We start from the raw sequence: 21,372 nt of genomic DNA on the forward strand, positions 1-21,372 counted from the left end.
ATATAATCTGCATTTAAATAAAATTAATTGATATTTTTTTGATAATATGTGATTATATCAACTAAGTTTATAAATTTGTTAATAATTATAATAATTATTTTATAATTCACTACATTTTAAAATGGTTTAGAAACTAGTTTTTTTTTTAATTTAGTTTTGATATTATTTTATCTTTTAATAGGGAGGGAGGAAGATTCAATTTTTTTGTATGGAATACTTAAGTCATTTTATTATTGTTTTCTAATGTTACTTTGATGTAAATCTTTTAGTGTTGCCACTATGCACATTTTGCCCGACATACATGAAACAATGGCCTGTTTTTCTGATTCTTGAATTTTTATATTTATATTATATTGTTGATGTTATGGGATTCTTCCTAGGTCCGGTAGGTAACAAAACGAAGTCAGAAGTAGAAGTGTATATATTCATTTGAGCCTCGCTCGTATTTATATCGACTTAAATCAACAATATTATTTCTATGGAATTCCCCTTTTCGATGCACCGACGTTGATGTAATATTGCCCCTACAATATTATACTTCATTTTAGGGAATGCACTGCAGAACTCCACGACCTTATTCCGCCATGAGTTTAAAGCCAAATTAGCTGGTAAAATTTGTCTTAGTAAGTTGAGGTGTATCTCGCACCAGGGCAAGTGCTTACTCGGTTTCACAGGTCCGGTCAAGTGTTGAACACTGCTGCCACCTATGGGATGGTTTGGTAAAATATCAGTTCGAAGCTCTTCATTCGGAATAAGGGCACGCTGTTCGACTTTACGTAATAATGAATTTGTTTCTAAGAAACTTTTCAGTCGTGAACACCGCCGGCCAGTATCCCCCATCTCCATTTCTCTATAGGTCTAGTAGAAGAACAATCCACTCCTTTTGACGGTGCAATTACCTTGAAGGCATTTCGATTCTTCATTTCTGATTTGCGCAGTCCAAGTATAGAACAATCCGCCAGCATCTATATATCCGGAGAAATATAACCCGGGTCTGAGGTCTGAGTGAACAGGTACTTACTGTGTCTGCATGGGTTCAATTTTGTCCACATCGTCTCTTCAACAGGCGAATTGGTAAACAAAGGCGGACTTGTATGTAAAAAAAGGTTTTATTGATTACGAATTTTAATGCAGTTACCCAGTTATTAATTGCCTTACTAAATGTACAAAAGACACAGGGTGTATGATCTGAATAGGCACTCCTGACAGATAATCGGCAACATGGCTTAAAATGTTTAAAAAAATGGCAAAAGTATAGACGCGTTTGACAGACGGCAAAATATTTTATGCAAAAAAAAAAATTAATCAGAAAAATCACCAGTGGTTAACTCAGTATTTCCCTACTTTCTATGTGCCATGCTCTACCTTATCCTTTCTAAAATTCTTACCCCGATATGTAACATATTTTTTATATTAAAACGAAAGAGTTAAACTCTGTCGAGTTCACTTCCCAATTGTCTCCAAAACAACCAAATTATCCCCTTAACACTCAAATCGCTCCCTTAAGAATCAAATTGTCTCTTAACAATCAAAGTGTCTCTTAACAATCAAATTGTCTCTTAACAATCAAATTGCTGCTTAGTAATCAAATTACTCCATCAAACAATCAAATTGCTCCATTAACTATAAAATTGCCCCTTAACAGTCAATTTTCCCCCTAATAATCAAAGCGCCCCCAAACAGTCAAAGCGCCCCCAAACAGTCAAACTGCCCCCAAACAGTCAAACTGCCCCCTAACAGTCAAAAACCTTAACAATCTAATTGGCTACCTGTGGGGCCTGGGCTCCACGTTAGGAAACACTGGGTTAACTAGTACTATAATGTCATCTTATGAATGTGCTTTTATATGTTTTTGTTAAGCTATTAATAATATTTTCTTATACAAAAATGTTTATATTTTTTTACTGTAAAATTTAAAAATATATGTTTAAATTAAGAAAATGTGTTTTATTTGAATTTTTGTTGAAGAAAAAACAGATGAATGGTAAAATGTAAAGACAATATACTTTGTTAGGGTCGTTGTAAGATTGGTGAAAATAGCTTCCAACCTGCATTATTGGAAATCTATAAAGAAGTCTATGTTCATCGGTAGAGGTTTTACAATTAAAATGATGAAGAATTTGTGGGTTCTTCCTAGGGCCGGTAGGTATTAAGGTATTAACAACACGATGTCCGAAGCAGAAGTGTTTTTCATTCGAGCTTCACCCGTACTTATACCGATGTAAATGTACAATTTTATTTCTGTGAAATTCCCCTTTTCGATGCGCCGCTATGACGTAATGTTGCCCCTTAAAATCTATAGGATAGCCCATGTTCAGCAGTAGACATCTTACGACTATGATAAATTGTTGGTGTTGTTACGGATAATAGTGATGGCTTCTCGAAACTTCGTTTGGCTGCGTGTATTGCATATTAAATGCAGTATTAAATGTACGAGTATTTAGACAAGCGAGTTAGGACCTTACTCATAAAGAATTAAGGTCGACTGTCACGTGGCGTCCGGAGTTTACGAAATTAAAGTCTCCATTGGCAGAGCTAAAAACGTTCGAGAAGTTTCGATGTATGCCGATTGGTCAATTCGTAGTCTTCAGTCTAACTACGGGTTCGGTTATTTGGACTACAGTAACACGGGATAAGTAGCGAGTACATTGAACATGGGTGTTCAGCTGGGCGTTCGGCGACGCTCAGAATGGTTGTTTTTACTGGTCTTGCATACGGGCCTTCATAGCCTATAGTGGTAGCTTCCTGTCTAGCAACTGGCAAGTTACCACAGCTCGGGTACTTGTCTGCTCAGCAAGAGGTATATACTAGATAATACCTAGTGCAACAGGGTCTAGTTTAGGTTAGGATCCTGTGATGAGAATCTGAAGTGAGTATGCCTGACAACCAGTGCCATATCCATATAACATTGGAGCCAACTTCGTGGCGTTCGGATCGAGAATTGAATCGATGATGAGGTGATGGAGTTATGGTGGAAGCAAAACCTATCTTAAATAGGTCCCTGTCCTAGAGCATATGTACTGCCCCCATCGGTATAATCTAACGGTTAGGATCTTCGGGGACAGTATTTATAAATTTAGGAGCAGTTGAAGGATCATGGTCGATGCATTAAAGAGAACGAACACTGCGACCAGCACGGACGGTGATACATCTTTCAAACATGATACGAAGAGAATATTTTGGAAGCATTTAACCAGCGATAAAAAGGCCTTATGTGAATATTTGTAATAAGAGAATAAACAGTTTGAACACTCTAAAAGTCTTTTATTCGACACCCTATCCAGTAGTACATTGCGTCGTTTCCAGCCGCCAATTTGAGCACCTTTAAGAAATTCATCAAATATTGGAACTACCATAGGCCTACAGGTTTGAAACCTGCAATCTGTCATTTTCATTTCGTAGTATATTCATAGCAAACTATTAAAGCTTCGCAGTGTTGCCATGTTCTGACAATTTTCCTACCATAAATTAGTATTACAGTAACAAAAAAATATCAAGTATGTTGTACTGTCTGAAGTTACCAGCAGTTATTGGCTTGTAACTTTTTCTGAAAATTTAACGTGGCTGAATAAAAAAGTAAAAAAATGTCTACCTCCATTGATAAGATCACGCTGGTGAGAGTAGGCATTTAGTTAATGAAATTAAACAACCTCGTCGGGTTTTAGTACACCGCGGTTTTTTAATATATAGCGTCATAAATAAATTTCTGATAACCACATTAGAATAAAAAGCAAGATCTTCATAAAAGCAATTATTGTTTCAGTTCGTTATGTAAGCTTTTTGTCATTTTAGACATTGTTCGCAGACATTTTTTAATTATATTTGAACACAGACAAAAAATATATCAAGGAAAATGAAACCAGATTAATAATTATTATTTATTCATAATATTCATCAAAATAACTGTGTATAAATGTATATAAAAGCGATAAACATTACGAAACATGCATACAAAATTTCCTTATAGCTAATAGCTTATACAAAAATCAAAATAACAATTTCTGTACTAATTTAATAAATGCTATTTCATTTCCATGGAGGTATTGAAAATCAACTCAATCTTAATGACAGTTGCCACAGATAATGTTACCAGTGTAAAGTCTTTTATCGAAATTGTAAAATACATCAACAGTCATTTAGACATTATTAAACTTAATATTAAGTACAATATTTGTTTTTAAAAAAAAATTGTGGTGCTGACTTACAATGACGCGTCGAAAAATTTTGTTTTACAAAATTCTTATTACACATTATTTTGACAAGCTGCATAGTTATTCATAATAAACCAATAATGCTTAAATTTCTATATTACGTAAGCTATACGTGTATATATATTATTATCCAAAATACAATTGTAAAGTACAATTGTTGCAGTTTCATCTTAAATAACGCTTTAAGTTAAAGAGTTATCGAAACCGCTGTACCGCGCCTTAAGAAAGTGCGGCATAGTGGAGGTAATGGAAATAATAACATTATAGCCACCACCGCGAGCGATGACGGTGAATTTATTAGTGGCAGATACTCCCCCCCGCCCCGCCGTGCTCATTCCCAAGACGCGGCACAGCGGTTTCAGTAGCACTATAATATTATACAAAGCATGAGTGGGATATTTGAATCCATATTTATTTAAAATAAAAGATATAGTCATCATGAAAACCACTTGATCGAATGTGTGAGTGAGACAAATAACTACACCTTCCTGTGCGAGTGAGACGACAAAGTAACTTTTGTTTGTGCACATGTACAAGCTCCAAAAATAGTTGCTATTGTTAATTTACTTATTTAAATCTCATTACAGACATCTTAAATATGAGATAACTGCATGATGCCTTAGCATTGCAGAAACGACGCAGTGGTGAAAGCATATTTAAGATTTCTTAGCTAAAAATAAATTTTAAGAAAATATGCATTCTATCATAAATAAATGTTACAGCCCAAATGATTATATTAAATGTTGTAACACGATTATTAAAGAAACAATAGATACTGATTTAAATAAAAAAAAAAAACATTTAAAATAAGTTAAATTTGACAGTACAAAGAATATAAACTCCGAATTTGAATTTTGAATTCATGGCGCGATTTGTAACTGTCAAATTAAAAACAATGTATTAGTTTTATATAGAATATTGATTGTACTGAATTATATTAAAATATATATCAATGAAATAAAATTATTTTTGTATCAAAAATATCAATAACAAGATTTTAAAGTTTAAAATATTTAACATTAGCAAGCTCCATAAGATTCAACTTAGATACTAAATGTTTTTAAGGCATATTTATTTATTTGTAAATATATTTATTCATAAATATCGTCAAAAAATAAAACAAAAATGTTTTTATCTGCTGAACAGTCGTATAGGTGTCATATATACTAATTTTTGTAAGTAAAAGGGACAGATGACTATAGTGTACTTTTGTAAATGTAAAAATGCGTTTACATATTGCTAATTTTTAAAGATGTTCTTCCATAGTTTCTACATTATTCAATGTCAGTGGGTTTATTTGATAAATATAAATTTATCAATTAAAGGCAGAGCATTTAACATATCTATCGCCTGATGCTAAGCGATCTACGACGCTACATGCTTGACTAGAAGAAACCTTTTCACTCTTGACTTGAAGCCAGTTGGGTTGTTCAACTCCATGGCTGTTCGTACTATGAAAATTGTGGCGAAATGCTTAGTGCGGATGTAAGAGATTTTATTTATAAATATATGATGCTTACCTTCTCATGTATTTATAAAAAGAGAGGGATAGCGACATAACAGCGAAATCTCTAACCAGTAAAAATATTTAAGCCCGTCAAAAGCGAACATCAGCTCATTTCAGCAACAGGCTTCTAAAGCAGCATTGGTTTAGTAAGTAGAGGTGGACGTTCTTCTTAAACGTGTCACGAGGGTCGTCAGCCCCGAGCACCGTACGCGGCCCGTCTCTCTACAACGCGATAGACATGGTACCCTTAGTTTTATGCGAAGAATTAACACTGGTATTTTTTTTCAACATGTAAACACATGCTTACCCCATCACTAATCAATAATATTATCTCCGTCCCGTCTCTATCTCACGAATTCTTACAATAAATACACTTTAAATATAAATCGAGTAAATGTTGCAATAGAATATTTCACTTAATTATAAGATTTAATCAAACTGTACATTCGTGAATATATAAGGCTGCTCGTAAAATCGTATTGAGAATTTTATTTTTTATCACATCTATGAACGCACTGAGAGAATTGTCTCCGGTTCCAACAGTGGCAGGCTAATGACCAGAGATTGAATGATAGTTAGGATATTATTAAAACTGAAATGTTGGCTTGTTATAGAGAACACTTTTGTATAGAAATAATGCCCAGACGTAAATGTAAGGTAGGAACCAATGATTACACCTGCTTGTATGCTCATATAGTTTAGAAATGTATAATATATATATACATATATATATATATATATATATATATGTATATATATATGTATATATATTACATAAATATTAATAAATTTATTAAATCTGGTAAACAATATATATGTTCAGATCTTATGTAGATAACAAATATAAAAAAATATGTAACAATTGAAAAACTTAAATGTAATCGTAACTTAATGCAATATTGGTAAACATTTGATGTAGTATTCATTTTATAAATATATACATAATACCATAAATACGAATATATTCAAAATCGAGACATAAAAATATGGCACATTTTTTATACTTGAATTGTCAAGTCAGGGAGGTCATTCACCTCATGATCGACCAAAGACTAAATAAATAATTTTTATATTTTTAAATATAGATTTCTGTATAAATAATATTGTGTAAATATATATGAAAGTTGTTTTGTAAACTCGTATAAAATATTTGAAGGAAAAACTTACTTTTGCCTTATTTCTAATATCATAAACGTGTACGTAAAAAAAAAGTAATAAACCCGCCAATTGCTAATGCGTGCAGCAGCCATTTTGTTGACTTTTTTGACAATTATTATCATTAAAATTTAAAGTTATTTACACTTATTTCTTTTATAGATTCATCCAATTAATATTTGGGATATATCGGATGTAAATAAAGTGTACAAATATTATATACAAGAGGAATAAATAAAAAATAAACAAAAGCTTTTTCTTTTTTTTTGACCGGTCTATGCTCAAATGTCATATGCAGTTGCCTCTGATTTAGAACTTTCTCGATAAAATTTAAGTATGGTGATTGGTTAGATTTTCACAAAAGATTTAATAAGTAGTGAACGTATAGTTCATTTGCTGTCAATTGTTTCAAAATATAACGTCGTAAATAGTAAAAAAAACCCTTTTTAAAAATTCAAATTACTCCACACTTGACAGATTTTGCACTGGATGATTTTGCACAATGAGTTATAAAAATAAAGTCCAGCTCGAATATGGAATATATCCATGTCACGGTCCACGGCGGTCGTTGGATAGGGGGATGGTGAGGATATCCCCACTTTACAGTCCCCGCGTGTTCGCGGGCAAGTCTGTGAGCGAGAGTTACGAATTTGTTGATTTTTTTTTTTGCATTTGATGTGTTAGTTATGGTGCTGGCCGATTTAGGCTTTGTACAGCGTCATCGAAATTGAGTCTGTGGAAACAGGATGTCCGTGAACTAAAAAAAATTACGCTGGATGCTCGTATCTTAGTAACATCGTAGTCGCACGAAGAGTGACTACACCCGTGTAGATGTATAGTGTAGTGTAAGTTGTGCGAAGCGAGGACTGCTCGACGGTCGGGAGTAATACAGGCGTGTTCATACCGCCCTCACTTGAATGCGGAGTAAATGTGTTGGTTGCGCCCGCCAGGGGCCCGATGTGGGATTATTGGCATTAATAAATTTAACCAGTAAATTATACATTCACAGTTCAAAACCTTTACACCTATATCCAATCACCCTGTATATATCAGATTTTTGGACATTTGATTGCATCATGTGTGACAATATTTCAATTAGGAATAATGATGCATTGAAAGCATTAGCAATTATCGGGTGTATAAAGTAAAACTTAGGTGCTAAGAACAAGTTTCAAAGAATTCACTTGAATTATTGTTTATTTTCATTCGCAACGAACTCAGGATTGTACCCGGGGTTTGGGTCTAAGAGCGGGTCTTTGGCGTCCCCACCAGGAGTTGTTGTTTCTGAAATTATTTATTAAAATATTTTTCATTCACTTTTTCACAAATGTTTTTCACCTTTACTTTCACTCAATTTAGACTTTTTACTACATTATTCATTTTACAATATTTAAGTCGTACAATGACGCCGGATGCATGTCGCTTCCAAAACTTTATTATTTAAACTTACCGTCTAAAGACAGTGTATCCCAACGTAGGGCTCACACAGTTTCGCTTTAATATAAAAATATATACGTTATATATTTTTATATTAAATACGTTGGGGGCGGAGGGGGGGGGGGGAAGATTTTAGAAAGGCTAAGGTGAGTTAGTAAGGTGAGCATGGTATAAAAGGTTGGAAAACTCTAGAAAATATCTATATGAAGGCTACGAAACTAGACAGTTATACATGAATATTTATTCTATTTGATATATTTATATATTTTTAGCGCTGGTTGCAGCACCGCGCATGCGCAAATAAAGAACACCGAGAAAAGCATAGACATGCATAGACCTCCCCCAAAGTCTGTACCTAGAGCGTCTATAGGCTGATATACTTGTATGATAATGATGATTTATTATATCATTACGAAATATCAGATATATTTAATGAAAAAAAAACCAGTACATTCGCATTATGAAAATATTAATTTAAATTTGTCTAGCATAATACTGGCAACCCCATTCCCAATCCTTATTAATATGTTTCTTTATATTTATTTATTTTAGATTAAAATATTATAGAACAAATATTATAATAATTCTAGTAAGCCTTGGTTATTAAGCGATAATAACGCCCTCTTATCAACCTTGCAAGTGGAATTTCTACTTGTCGAAATTATTATTCCTACTAAATTAAAAATTCTAAGTTTTATGATATATAGAAAGTAATTAATCATTAACGTATAATGCTATACAGGGGGTTGCTAACGATTCCTAAACATCAGTATTTACCAACCTTTTTTTGTTCGATGTCCCACCTTCGCTTTTCTAAAGTTCTTACGCCCCCCAAATGTAACATGCCTAATATTCGAGTCGAGTCTACTTTATAATTGCCTGCCTATGGGGAGTGTGCCCCATGTTGGGAAACACTGCTATACACAGAATACTCTTAATATTCAGGTTTTACTATAGTAATGATAATAACACCATGGTAGTTTCCAGGTTTCCTGTTGTCATAGTGGAGTCAACCGATGCCAATAGGCTGATAATCGTTTACAACTATACTGTTAAACAAGCACTTACTTCCATCATCAGGAGTTGATGGTTCCGGAGCGCTGGCAGTAGCATACGGGTTGTTCAATGGCTGGAATTAAATATATATTTATATAAATATGTCATGATACATAAACGCGAAACTTCAGGCTCTGTTAATAACAATTATTTTTTTTTTTGCTTTATATATGGTACAAAATATTAAAGAGGTGAAAATAGCTCATCTGTCAAAAAATATTTAAAATTTTTTCATATATTTTCAATCACCTTGTTATAAAAGGTGCATTTTGAAAATGGAATGCAATAGGTCTATTAACTTTGGTAGTACAAAGTCAGCAGTGACAGATGGTAGACGCCTACTGCAAGGAATAAGCCTCAACCGAAGATATCTATGGCTGGATATACCATAATCGCCACGCTTGGTAAGCGGATTGGCGATCGGAGTGTGGTATTATGGTACGCAGAGGACGTTGCAGCTTATCCTCTTTAACCCTTACATCGCTAACCGTCGATATATCGTCGCTACATGAATGTGTATAATGTACGGAGCGTTGGTATTGCGACACTGGTACTATTGCGCAGTCTATTTTATATATATATATATATATTATATATTTTATATATTATATATTGACGTGAAACTGACGAAAAGCCTATTGAATCTTTTGAATTATTTTTTACTTACCTGCTCATCAAATTTATTTTTTCAAAAATCTTCACGCAATTTATGGAATATATGCGAAAATTACCTCAGCACTAAAAGGGTTAAACTTGTTTGTTGCACAAAGTGTAAATTATAAGATTGCATCTCGGGAATCGAACCCGGTGATCGGAAATCTTAGTCCTCTACCGCTAAGATACCAATGCTCGTGCGTTAATATACAGAAGTGCGACATTTTAAATTAAAAAAATAATTGATAAAAGGTTTATTAATTTTATAATTTATAATATAAATAAACCATAACATTATTATTTGTATAATGATAATGTAATGTTTCATTTATTATTTCCTATACCATAGGGTTAATAAGCAAAAGAGAGTAAATAAATGAGCAATACATTCACACGTTTGAAGCTTACACACCTATAACCAATGATACTGTACATAAACTTTACTTACTGTGGTTGGATACGGAACGCTAGCACCAGGCGGAAGAGAAGGCACGGCGGCATTGCCCGTAGGCAAGAATCCAAATGTCCCAGTTTTCAGCCCAGGACTTTGTGTCACTGGTTCACTGGGTATCATTCCTGGTGTTGCACTAGGTTTAATGGGATAAAGAGGTATATTTGGTGTATTTTGTTCGTTGCTATTTGCATATGGGATACTCTGAGTGTTAGCAGGGTATGGAGATGGACTACTAGTAACTGGGTATGGAGTTACATTTGGATATGGTTGTTTTGGTGTGGAATAGGGAGAGTTTTGGCTCGGATAAGGATATTGGACAGGATAAGGTGGGTTCTGAGGATAAGGAGTATTTTGAACAGGATATGGGGTATTTTGTGGTGGATAAAAGTTGGGGTTCAACATCGGCTGATTCATTATTGGTTGGACTTGTTTAGGCATCTGATCCTGTAGAGGAATCGGTACATTGTCCTGCTGTCCAATAAGAGGTACTGTTCCAATTATAAGGCCTCTAGTGTCTTCACTGTCATTGTGACATCCTTCAGGACATACTGTTACCTGAATAATGAAAAACAAATCAAATTATTTATTTTGCTAAAACACATGTCAAATATTGTAATAACAGAAGAGAGTCAAGTTTCATAAATCTGAAACTTGTTTTTTAATTATACAAGAATGTATGTCTTATTCTATTGTTTAACTTATTCTAAGAGTCAATTTGAGGACTCTGTGAGTCTGAGCTAGTGCTCCGAAGAGCAGTGGATCCTTCCAGGGCCTAACCCAGAACTGACGCTTTGACCATTCGATGTACCTCACATTCTTGTGTTTCTTGGAAGGAATGAAGAAATTTGACAAAGATAAGTCTAGTAAATAGATATAATTTCTGGCGTAGTTTGCGCATTATTGTAATTAGCGTCTGCTTATTTTATTACTTGAGAATAAATACCCCAAATGTATTCTGCCTAGTAGCGTACATATTTTATTTAAGTAACTAAAAATTTTAAAAAAAATTGTCAGTTATTTGCTCAAATTTAAATTTACTTTAGCCATTATAATAAAATTTTTAATGTTAAAAGCGAATAAATTAGATAGGTTAATAATGCACAATATAAATTAATAATACATCATTTAAAAATACGTAAACGTTATAATATGCATTACCAACCAAGTGTATGCAGATATTGGCTTAAAAACTTATTTCTTAAAATGTGAATATATTTTGTAACTATAGAGATGCGTTTACACACGGTTAGTATTTTAAATGGTTCTAAAATTTGTTATTTGATTCAATCTGTTCTTCGTTTTTCTATACATGGCATATACTAATGCGCAGTTAGCATTTTCTGATTGGGCACAAAGGCCAGTGAAGCTTGAAGGCTCCTCGGGGATTGGAAGACCGCAAAGCTCACTTAAAAGGACAGTCAGTTCCTTGATGTCGTGACTAAAATTTTTAGTCGTTGCTTACAAATTACATCATATTGATTTTTAGCTATGCCACCTTCATAACGTTTTAATATCAGGATAGATAAAGTCAATTAAAAACTGTACTAAATATTAGAGCAGGGACAATCAACCTAAGAGGAAGTTAACATGTTTACAACATGCAAGCTGCAGACAAACTGAAATTTTTCCTCGGTGTAAAGGCATCCTAAACTTTTTATCACTAACCATCATAAGTATATTTTGTTACTATGTCTGGCGAATATAGAAAAACTAATTTTCATGTATGTAAAAATGTATAGATATTGTTAAGATTGTTGGAAGATACTGGATTCAGAACACTTTCAACTGGTTCTGTTGGAAATCTATCGGGTGAGACCTATGCCCAGCTGTGAACATCCTACAGCTGAAATGTTGATAACGATATTTACCTGAAAGTCATATTCAATGTCAATGTATCGACAGGATCCCATGTTATAGACATCTATGATAGGCACATTCATGTCCACCATCCAGCTCCGTGTGGTCCCTCCGGGAATGGGACCTTTCTTGATCTCCGCCACAACTTCGGAATGATGCTTTGTTCCTGGACTTTGTACTGCATGGTATGTTATTCTCTGTTAAATTAAATATATTTGGTTCTCATTAATAATTAAACACTATAAGTTTATAACCATTTCTTATAGTTTGAAGTTTTTCAATGTGACACTAAAATGTCAAAGAGAAATATATGTTTCTATAGGGTTGTCATGTTCTTTATAGAGGGTTGTCAAGTTCTTTAAAGATGAACACCCTGTCAAAGTTATTATTTATATAAAAGTGTAGCTTAATTTTCGAGATGAAAAAAGAAAAAGATATAAAGCTTAATATACATCTATTACCTTCCTAATAGCCAGTTTAATCTGATCAATTTCAACTCTGCCCTGATTGGAGCAATTAATCTCAATAGGGATGGTTTGCCCTGGACAGTATCCTGATACAGGCAGCTTCACAACCGTCTCACTGGAACCATTGCCCATGCAGCAACAGCAGTATGTATCCTCTATGTCAAATTGCATCGGTTCCTGGAACAGTTTATTGTATCAAAATCTAGTCTATCTCTTTAGTTATGATTCTGATTTACCATGATACCAAAGAATAAGCTCTAATCAATCTCATGTATTTAACATATTTGCAAGAAAAATAATAACTTAAAAGTCGCTCAGCTTGTCTTCTGTTCTGATATACATACATTGAATGGAGTGTTGAGGAAATTAAATATTTTCGTTCCTCCAACCTATGTCTACTCTCTGCTTATCACACTACAAGAATGCCCTCATAATTCTCATATAATTAAAATAAAAATTTGCTATTTCAATAAAAAAAGGGTTAATTTCAATATCATTATTGTCAAAATGTATGATTTATTACTTAAAAGGCATCGCTTCATACAATGTATAAATGAAGCCATACATATTAAATGTTATTTAATATATTACAAAAAAATACACAACACAAAGAGGCATATGGCATTGGGTGTGTAGGAATTAGTTAAAACAGTTAAAATAAGCATTTATAAAAGACTAGCATGATCATTATTTATTTATATTATATATTGATCTCAATACATAATAGTAGTACTATATAAACAGTAGAGTCAATGTTCACCACCTGACATTTAAGGAATAAAAATTAATTAGGACAAAATATGGTAATATTACTCATGCAACCAATAGCTGATGTGGCTGAAAGATTCTTAAGCGGCAACCATGAGCCAATGCGACGGGGTTAAACCCTCCACCAGGTTGACCCTTGATAAAGTCAAGGTTGCAAGAAGTCATTGGGTAGCATAAGACCAGTCATTGTAGCAATCTTGGAGGAGGGCCCATGCTTTACAGTGGTCATCTATAGGCTGACATGAAGATTATGGTGATAATATATTACAGGGGAGGACAAGCTCTTTAATAGTGCAATAAATTTTTCAAAATTCGAAATTTTTTGCTAGCTGCAATTGAATACGCGTTCAAAAGACGCACGCAAAAGAATGTTTTTTTTTACAAAAAACATATTTACCGAAATTAATTAAAAACAAGTATAAAATATGTGTATTGAAGTTAGTTATAATGGCACACTTATATGACTGCACTTATAATAATGCTTAAGATGCCAGTTTGTTAATTATGATCAGTGTTTGGATTTCTAATTTTATGGTGGAATAATAATTATTCACACCAGTAATTTGTTTTGATTTCCTATGAGATGGCATAGGTAATATTAATTTAGATATTGAAATAATACAACAATGAATCGAAGCCAAAACTAATCATTCAAAGAGCCGCATGTGGCTTGCGAGAAGTAGTTTGGCCATCTCTGATATATTATTAGCATCTTTATATAACAAAAAATATATTATTGTAGAGTTCAACAAACCTGGCAATATGGATTTGTATTAAGGTCAAGTGGTGCAATCACCCTAATACGTTTTGACTTCTCTTGATCCAGCTTGAATGCACGGTCAACCACAATTTTGATTTCATAACGAACATGACCATGGTCTCCTTCAAATGATGATGGACAGTTGGCTGGAATGGGACATTCAAATGGAAACTCATGTTTACCAGGTTGGAGATGGTATTCACCTGAAAAGTAATACTAATGATTATTTAAAGCATAAGTTTTCATTGAAAAACATTAACATAATAAATAACTCAAGATATCAATTTAAAGAAAGATACTTGGCTTGATTTTATTGTGACGTGCTCTAGCTTGGAATCAATAGACCTGTCAACCAAAAATTTTAAGAATATTCGGTATGCCTAGAATCTAAATATAATATATATCCTTTTTGGAGTTTAGCCTAATACAAAATATTAATCATTTACATTGAATTATAAATATGTGAAGTGGTACCAGTACTCTTAAATACCTAAACATTTCATTGAATAGAAAGTCCACAAATGGTTAAGTTTTATATTTAGCCTATATTATTCAACACTCAAATAATTTAGTGTAAAAAAATTGTGCTTGTAGACCAAATAAATTAAAATGACATAAAATGCCGAATAGTAATGTTAGAATATCATGATCATTTAAACACAATTTTTTTTATAGTTTTTGTATGCAGACCATTTCTGTAGCCAAAAACTTTAACATTATACAACCTACTGAAAAAATGTGCCATATTTTTTTTTTGATTTTTTTTTCTTTATTTCAGGAGTTAAATGCTGCATGTCTCTTCTACCAGATTTGAGTTAGACACTGACTTATCTGATAGGTAGTAAATTGTGTATAAAAAGATGTAAATTATATAGATTTAAATTGACATGTATGTTTATCAAATATAAAAATAAATGACTATTCAAGGTGAGATTATGATATATCTGTAGAAGTCTGTTGAAAGTGCATTTGATTATTTTTAATTAATAGTAATTAACATTTGTTAAAAGCCATTTGTTCAGGAAATATAAAACATAATTAATTTCTTATTTCAATTTATGGGCAGGCTTGATTGGTTCTAAATTGCATATGATATGTTAATGTAAAAAACTTGCTGATTTATTTGTCTGATAAAAATCTGTAAATAATATAAATAAATATTTTAAGACTAAAACCTTACCACTTTCACCACCAACTAGAAATACTTTCCTGCTAAAATATTCTTCATAGGAGTTATAGTTTTCTACATGCGTATGGGTTCGATCGTTATGTCTTCGAGTTGTAGTTTTGGTCCAGTGAACTTCACAAAAACCTTTCATCTTAACATATATACCTAAAAAGTTACTCATATATTTGTATTTTTATAAATTTTAATTATATTTGATTTTTAAATATAATTCTTTGAACTCTGATAAATTGAGGAATTAGAGAAAAAAGAAGGAAAATAGAGGAAACAATTTTAAATTACCCCGAAAAGTTTTGACCTTGTCCTGTTCGAATACCAATTTGCCGAAAATAGTCTGGCCGGCATAAAAAGTTTCATTGTCACTATTTAATATTATACTCCCTTCATCGAATCCCATAATAGAATATTATGTAATATCTAATATAAACAGATGAAGTGAAATAATGTACAATGTAAATTCTACTTTTATATTACAATTTTGAAAATAGGAGTGTGTATCTTCATTTAGTTACCACTTGTCACTGTCAATTGAAACTAGCTACTCCCAAAAACGAATTAGTGAATGTCTCTCGTAATTGAAAAGAATACGCAGTAATAATCATTCGCTTTACCTATGGTATACTTTAAATATTAATGTATGTATTTACTAGTAAAAAACATTTGTATCCTGGTGAAATAGATATTTATAGTTTATTACAAAGAAAAGAAAAACGTTTCCAGTTTTTTTATTATAACCTGCTGGTTGTGGTTATATTCCAAAACGGTATATAAAATCTTATTTTGAGAAACATAGAAGGCTCTCACAACTAATTGTAAATGAAAGTTTAAATCATAACTGACAAAACTTTCTTCATTTGTCACAGTTAAATCCCTTTAAAAAAGAATATTGTTTTATTTTCAACTTTTAATTTTCCTTTCAAAATTATATTTTATTTACCACAAAATATTTTTACCACTAAATTAGTCCATACTGTAAGGTCTTGAACTCTATTCAAAAGGTTTTGTATATTTTTTTGTAAAACTTATTTTTTTGTGTAGTGTGCACGTTTACAAATATATATATATAGCAAATAGTCACTTGGCATATTTTAAAATAATATGTATTTAATTTCTAGTACAGGGATCTCATATTTATTATTCGTCTTAAAAATTAATATTGCTTTTCATTCGTCATTCGTGCGTTTACGTCATAGAGCATTATGTATATAAGAGTGTATGTATCTCATTGTCATTCAAACTGTCGTTTAGAGCAGGTGTGCTTACGTCCCGCTATGCGGTGATTTCGCGTTGTTTGAATTTGTCAAGTTTCGCTCATTTTTTGACTGAAAACTTCAATGAAATTTATAGTAAATGTGTATAAGGTTTTTTCTTATGAAATTTTATTAATAAAAACGATTAAAGGATTTCCCTAATTACTAAAATATTCAAAGTGAGCTTTTACCGGTTAAATTATTTGTGACGAAGGTACAAAATATGATTTAAATATTATTATAAATTCAACCTGTGGTTACAAAATATTTTATTGTCATGGGGTCACCGCAGAAAGATATAGAACTGAGTCCAGTGAAGTCTGAGGCCAACCAAACCAAACATCAACTGCCCACAGAGAAATGTAATACTCAGGTAAACGACGAAGAGGATGTGATTATCGGAAGGTTCCGAAAGATAAGCTCGGCAAAGTCGATGGCGGCGACTAACGGGAACATACAGTACCCTTCGGAGAGCGGGAAAAACGAAGATGTTGAAGCGGGCCTGCATTTTAAAAAGGAGAGCAGTGAGAGAGATAAATTGCTTTCAAACGCTCGAAGCGATAGAGCAGTTTCCGTCCATCCTAAGTCTCCAGTTACGAAAAGTAGCTTTCGAGACGCGGAGAAACCTTCGCGGTTTAGAGACCACCCATCTGCGACGAGGTTTAAGGTAAGATATTCGCATTTTAAATATCTTTTTAAAAGACATAACGTTTGACGATGTTTACCAAGAATTCCAAGATTATATTTTTTTACTATATTTTTTATTTATTATCTATATTTATAAAAAATGTAGTAAAATACATGTAAAATTCTAAAGTATTGGAAATTCTTTAATTTAAACTTAAATAGGTGATATCATCTTTCAATTATTCAAGTATTTGTTTGTATTATTATTTACATAAGGTTACTCTTTGATACAACATTTGCAAGAAGCCATGTCTCACCTCAATGTAAAAAAAACCTGTTTGAAAAAGAAACCATAAAGAAGCACCTGTGAAACTATATTTCTTTTGTTTATGAAGATTATTTTTAACGAATTTTACTCTAAAAATAGCTTTAATTTAACTAAAACTTTTTTTTCCAAGGGGGAAAGAATGTTATGTTTTTATATTTTTAATCCTTGATTTCCTCTTCTAAAAACTTTTAGAGGAGTCATAAAAGTTTCAAAAAATAAATCCTAGCTGAAAACATTATTCGTGCAAGTCACAATTTTTCTCAATACTTAAATGTCAAAAGGATCTTTATATTAATAATATCAGGCAGGTATATAAAGGATCAATTAAATATAATTATTTAACCAAATGTAATTTAATTAATTGTCATTTAAATTAATGTTAAACAAAATGGCATTTCCTGACTGCAATGATGGCAAAGAAGATATGTTGATTGATTGTCATGTTAAATGATCTTAAATGTTTATTCATTTGTTAAATAAATTGCCTCACTTGTGACATCCTGTTTAATGTGTATTTGTACAAATAGCACAATGTTTGATGTTGATTTGGATCAAGTAATTCAATAATTAAAATGTGTGTTAGAATAAATATACACACACATTACAATAAAAATTTTAATTGTGTCTGTGGCATAGAACGGAAGTTCTTTCAAGTGGCAAATGGCCATAGAGCTTTATTGTTATTTTTTTAAACAATGATTTAATTATACAGGCTTGCTTTTGTTATAGAAATAGACCTAATAGGTATATATCTAAATCCAATATCATTTTTTTAAATCATAGAACAGTATTTGCTTAGAGTAGCCTAGGAGATATGCAGGGTTGCTAGTTAAAATTATATTGTTAATGTTAGAAATGGTGTGAAATGAATATAAATAAACTCATGTTTGGTTGTTGAAGTTCATTGCAGAACCCTGATCCACCAAATATTTTAAGAATATCCTAGAAAACATTAGATAATAGTACAAGAATAAGTAATATATACCATTTATTAATGTACTTAAAGGGACTCCTATAGTGACTCTATAAATCACAAGACTGTTGACTCAATCATCATCATTACTTCAGCTGTAAGATGCCTACTGTTTGACATGGCTGGACAGGCCGGTCTCATAAATTTTCTGTAAGGTTTGTTATAAGCGGTTTACATTCAGAGTTTTCCAATGACTATTAAGGTAATCTGTCCTCAATAGATAAGCTAATAATAATAATAATACAGCTAAGGTCATATTGACAATGCATAGACCTTAACAAAAATGCACATTCTTGTGTATCAGTGTGCAGTTATTAGAGATGGACATATTGCAGGATATTTAAGGGGTAATGGAACGAAAAAGATTTGATACAGTGCCATAGAGCAAAGAATCAAGACTTTGCTTTATGGTGAGCAAAATATCTTGCCATTATATTTGACATTAAATAAAGTTTTTTAAAAGTACAATCCTGTATAGCTTCTGTTTGCATATAGAGTTATTTACTTAAAATACTATCTGTAATTCTATTTTATTCTTTTGTCTCAACGGGATAGACAAGCAAGGGACATGATATGATTTCTTGGAATAGACTGACGAGCATTACATTTAATCTTTCCTTTTCCCGTATCCACGAATACATTGCTTGTGTCGCGTCATTTCAAGTGAAGCAGTAATTTTATATTTACGCAGATGTAATGCGTGCAAACTCCTTTATTCTTAAATTCTGTTAAAGCAACTATATTATTTATTTAGGTACACCAGTAGTACAGATGAGTTAAAATACATTTAAAGTTGTCTTATAAATAATTGTTCTTTTATGTGAAAAATATCAATAACTATTTTTAACGTGTTTTCGCTCAGTATTACGAAATAAAGGGTTGAAAAACAATATGAATAGATGTTCAAGGTCGAATAAAGTGGCATCGAATTTGCCTTATGTAAGGGGAAATTAAAAAAAATATATTTCAGAGAGAATTGATCCACTACGTGACTCTAGTGCGATTTAAAGTATGTCAAATACTTTAATAAATTAGGTGTCGCGTTTAGCATGTTGTATGTACACAAGCCAAAGGCGTGACAATGTTATAAAATTATTAAAATAATTAATTAAAGATCTGGTAGTCGAACTGGTTCTCGTGACAAGGACAGACAATTGGGTTCGCGCGTACTTTCGTATTCAGGAACTTGCGCCTTCGCCTCCTTGCTCAAATGACGGCAATATTATGTGATTATAAAATAAATAATCCAAGACACTTTCTGTTTAAAAATTCTACTATTATTCTAATTTAAAAACTTTGCTTGGTTGATTAAGTTGTTTTATATTTTCATCATGATTTAATTAAATGAAATTTATTGGAATAAATATTTTTTTTAAAATAATTGTAGACTCCGTAGTCCTCAATTTATATATCCCCTTGCGCAATTTAGGAAGTCTACCTAAAAGGTGGACATACGTCATTCTAAATGTCAACGGAAGACGGTGCCACTATAACTTGTCTTATTGGAAATCTATGGGAAAGGTGGCCAGTAGTGGATGTATCTAATGGATTCAGGCGTTATTTTGTGGAAGTCCATCCTAAGTAAGAAAAGGACCAATATATAGCTACTTCCGCACATGCAGTAGTAGTCGTTAGTGATTAGAGTGATTAGAGCATTCTGTGTTTGGCACTTATCGGTGTAACATTACTCCTGAAGATGCCACGTGGAGGGGTGAAACACGTGTTGAGTGATTCAGCGGTGATAGTTGTGTAATTCGCATTGTTTGCCGCATGCGCATTTATCAGCGGGCTGGCGGGCGGTGCACTTTATTGCACGTCTACTACTGCATGTGCGGAAGTAGCTATATATTGGTCCTTTTCTTAAGTAGTGGATGTTTTACGTCTTAGATTAGTGTGTAACGATCTCTTATGTGCCACGCCTTGTGCCGCCTTGTGCCGACTTGTTAATCAAATTGGATCCACGTCGGGAAACACTGGCTTAGATGAAGATGATGAAACATCATTTTGCATGACTGAAGGACCATATATGCCATCGTGTCACGTATCAAAACGATTTGCGCAGTAGTAAAGATGACCATAATTTTGAATTACAAAATATCGTATAAAAGTGGGAAAAATACTTATTATTTCAAAAAGACTTTGTTAAGCACCTTAGTAAACTTAAGACATTGATACGATGTATATTTAAGTACATGTTTTTATATATATTACTAGCTGATCCCGCAAACGTTGTTTTGCAAAAAAAATTAAAGTTTTTAATTAACAAATGTAAGATAAGGGTTGATCGTAGAGGGGTGAAAATTTAGGTTTGTATGTATTTTTGTATGCTGTATCATAATAAAATAAAAACCAAAAAAATTGTCTAAAAAATTAAAAATAAAATTTAGGGGTGGACCACCCTAATCACTTAGGGGTATGAAAAATAGATAGTAGCCGATTCTCAGACATACTGAATACGCATATAAAATTTGGTAAAAATCGGTCAAGCCGTTTCGGAGGAGTTCAAGTTCGAACACCTTGACACGAGAATTTTATATATTAGATTATTGGTTTAATTTTCTCGGATATATTCGGTAATTTGATTCTGTAAAGGAAAGTATTGACATATAATACCCGTATGCTAAATACCGTGATATCATAGGACATGTAGCATCCAATTAATTAGTGCTACGTAAATACATA

The 21,372-nt window shown here is 32.5% G+C and overlaps 2 protein-coding genes across 2 annotated transcripts in view; one reads left to right on the plus strand and one right to left on the minus strand.

Moving 5' to 3' along the window:
- Nucleotides 1–7,717: 7,717 nt before the first annotated feature.
- On the minus strand, nt 7,718–16,009 carry LOC137923281 (arrestin domain-containing protein 17-like). Its single transcript, XM_068766482.1, has 8 exons — nt 15,795–16,009; nt 15,507–15,659; nt 14,321–14,529; nt 12,793–12,975; nt 12,343–12,528; nt 10,469–11,029; nt 9,379–9,439; nt 7,718–8,157 (listed from the first exon to the last, which is right to left on the minus strand). Exons 1-8 carry the CDS (start codon nt 15,907–15,909, stop codon nt 8,063–8,065), a joined length of 1,563 nt encoding a protein of 520 aa, XP_068622583.1. The 5' UTR covers nt 15,910–16,009; the 3' UTR covers nt 7,718–8,062.
- A 748-nt stretch (nt 16,010–16,757) lies between these two features.
- Ncc69 (sodium chloride cotransporter 69) overlaps nt 16,758–21,372 on the plus strand; it is a 69,086-nt gene continuing 64,471 nt past the window's right edge. Inside the window, exon 1 of the mRNA XM_068766691.1 lies at nt 16,758–17,429. Coding sequence (XP_068622792.1) covers nt 17,040–17,429 — 390 coding nt within the window. The 5' untranslated portion in view covers nt 16,758–17,039. The remainder of the gene's footprint in view (nt 17,430–21,372) is intronic.

Source organism: Battus philenor, unplaced genomic scaffold (assembly GCF_028537555.1).
Source record: "Battus philenor isolate CCGP_79_NKW_IND1 unplaced genomic scaffold, ilBatPhil1.0.hap1 SCAF_21, whole genome shotgun sequence".
In the NCBI taxonomy this organism is placed as follows: domain Eukaryota; kingdom Metazoa; phylum Arthropoda; class Insecta; order Lepidoptera; family Papilionidae; genus Battus; species Battus philenor.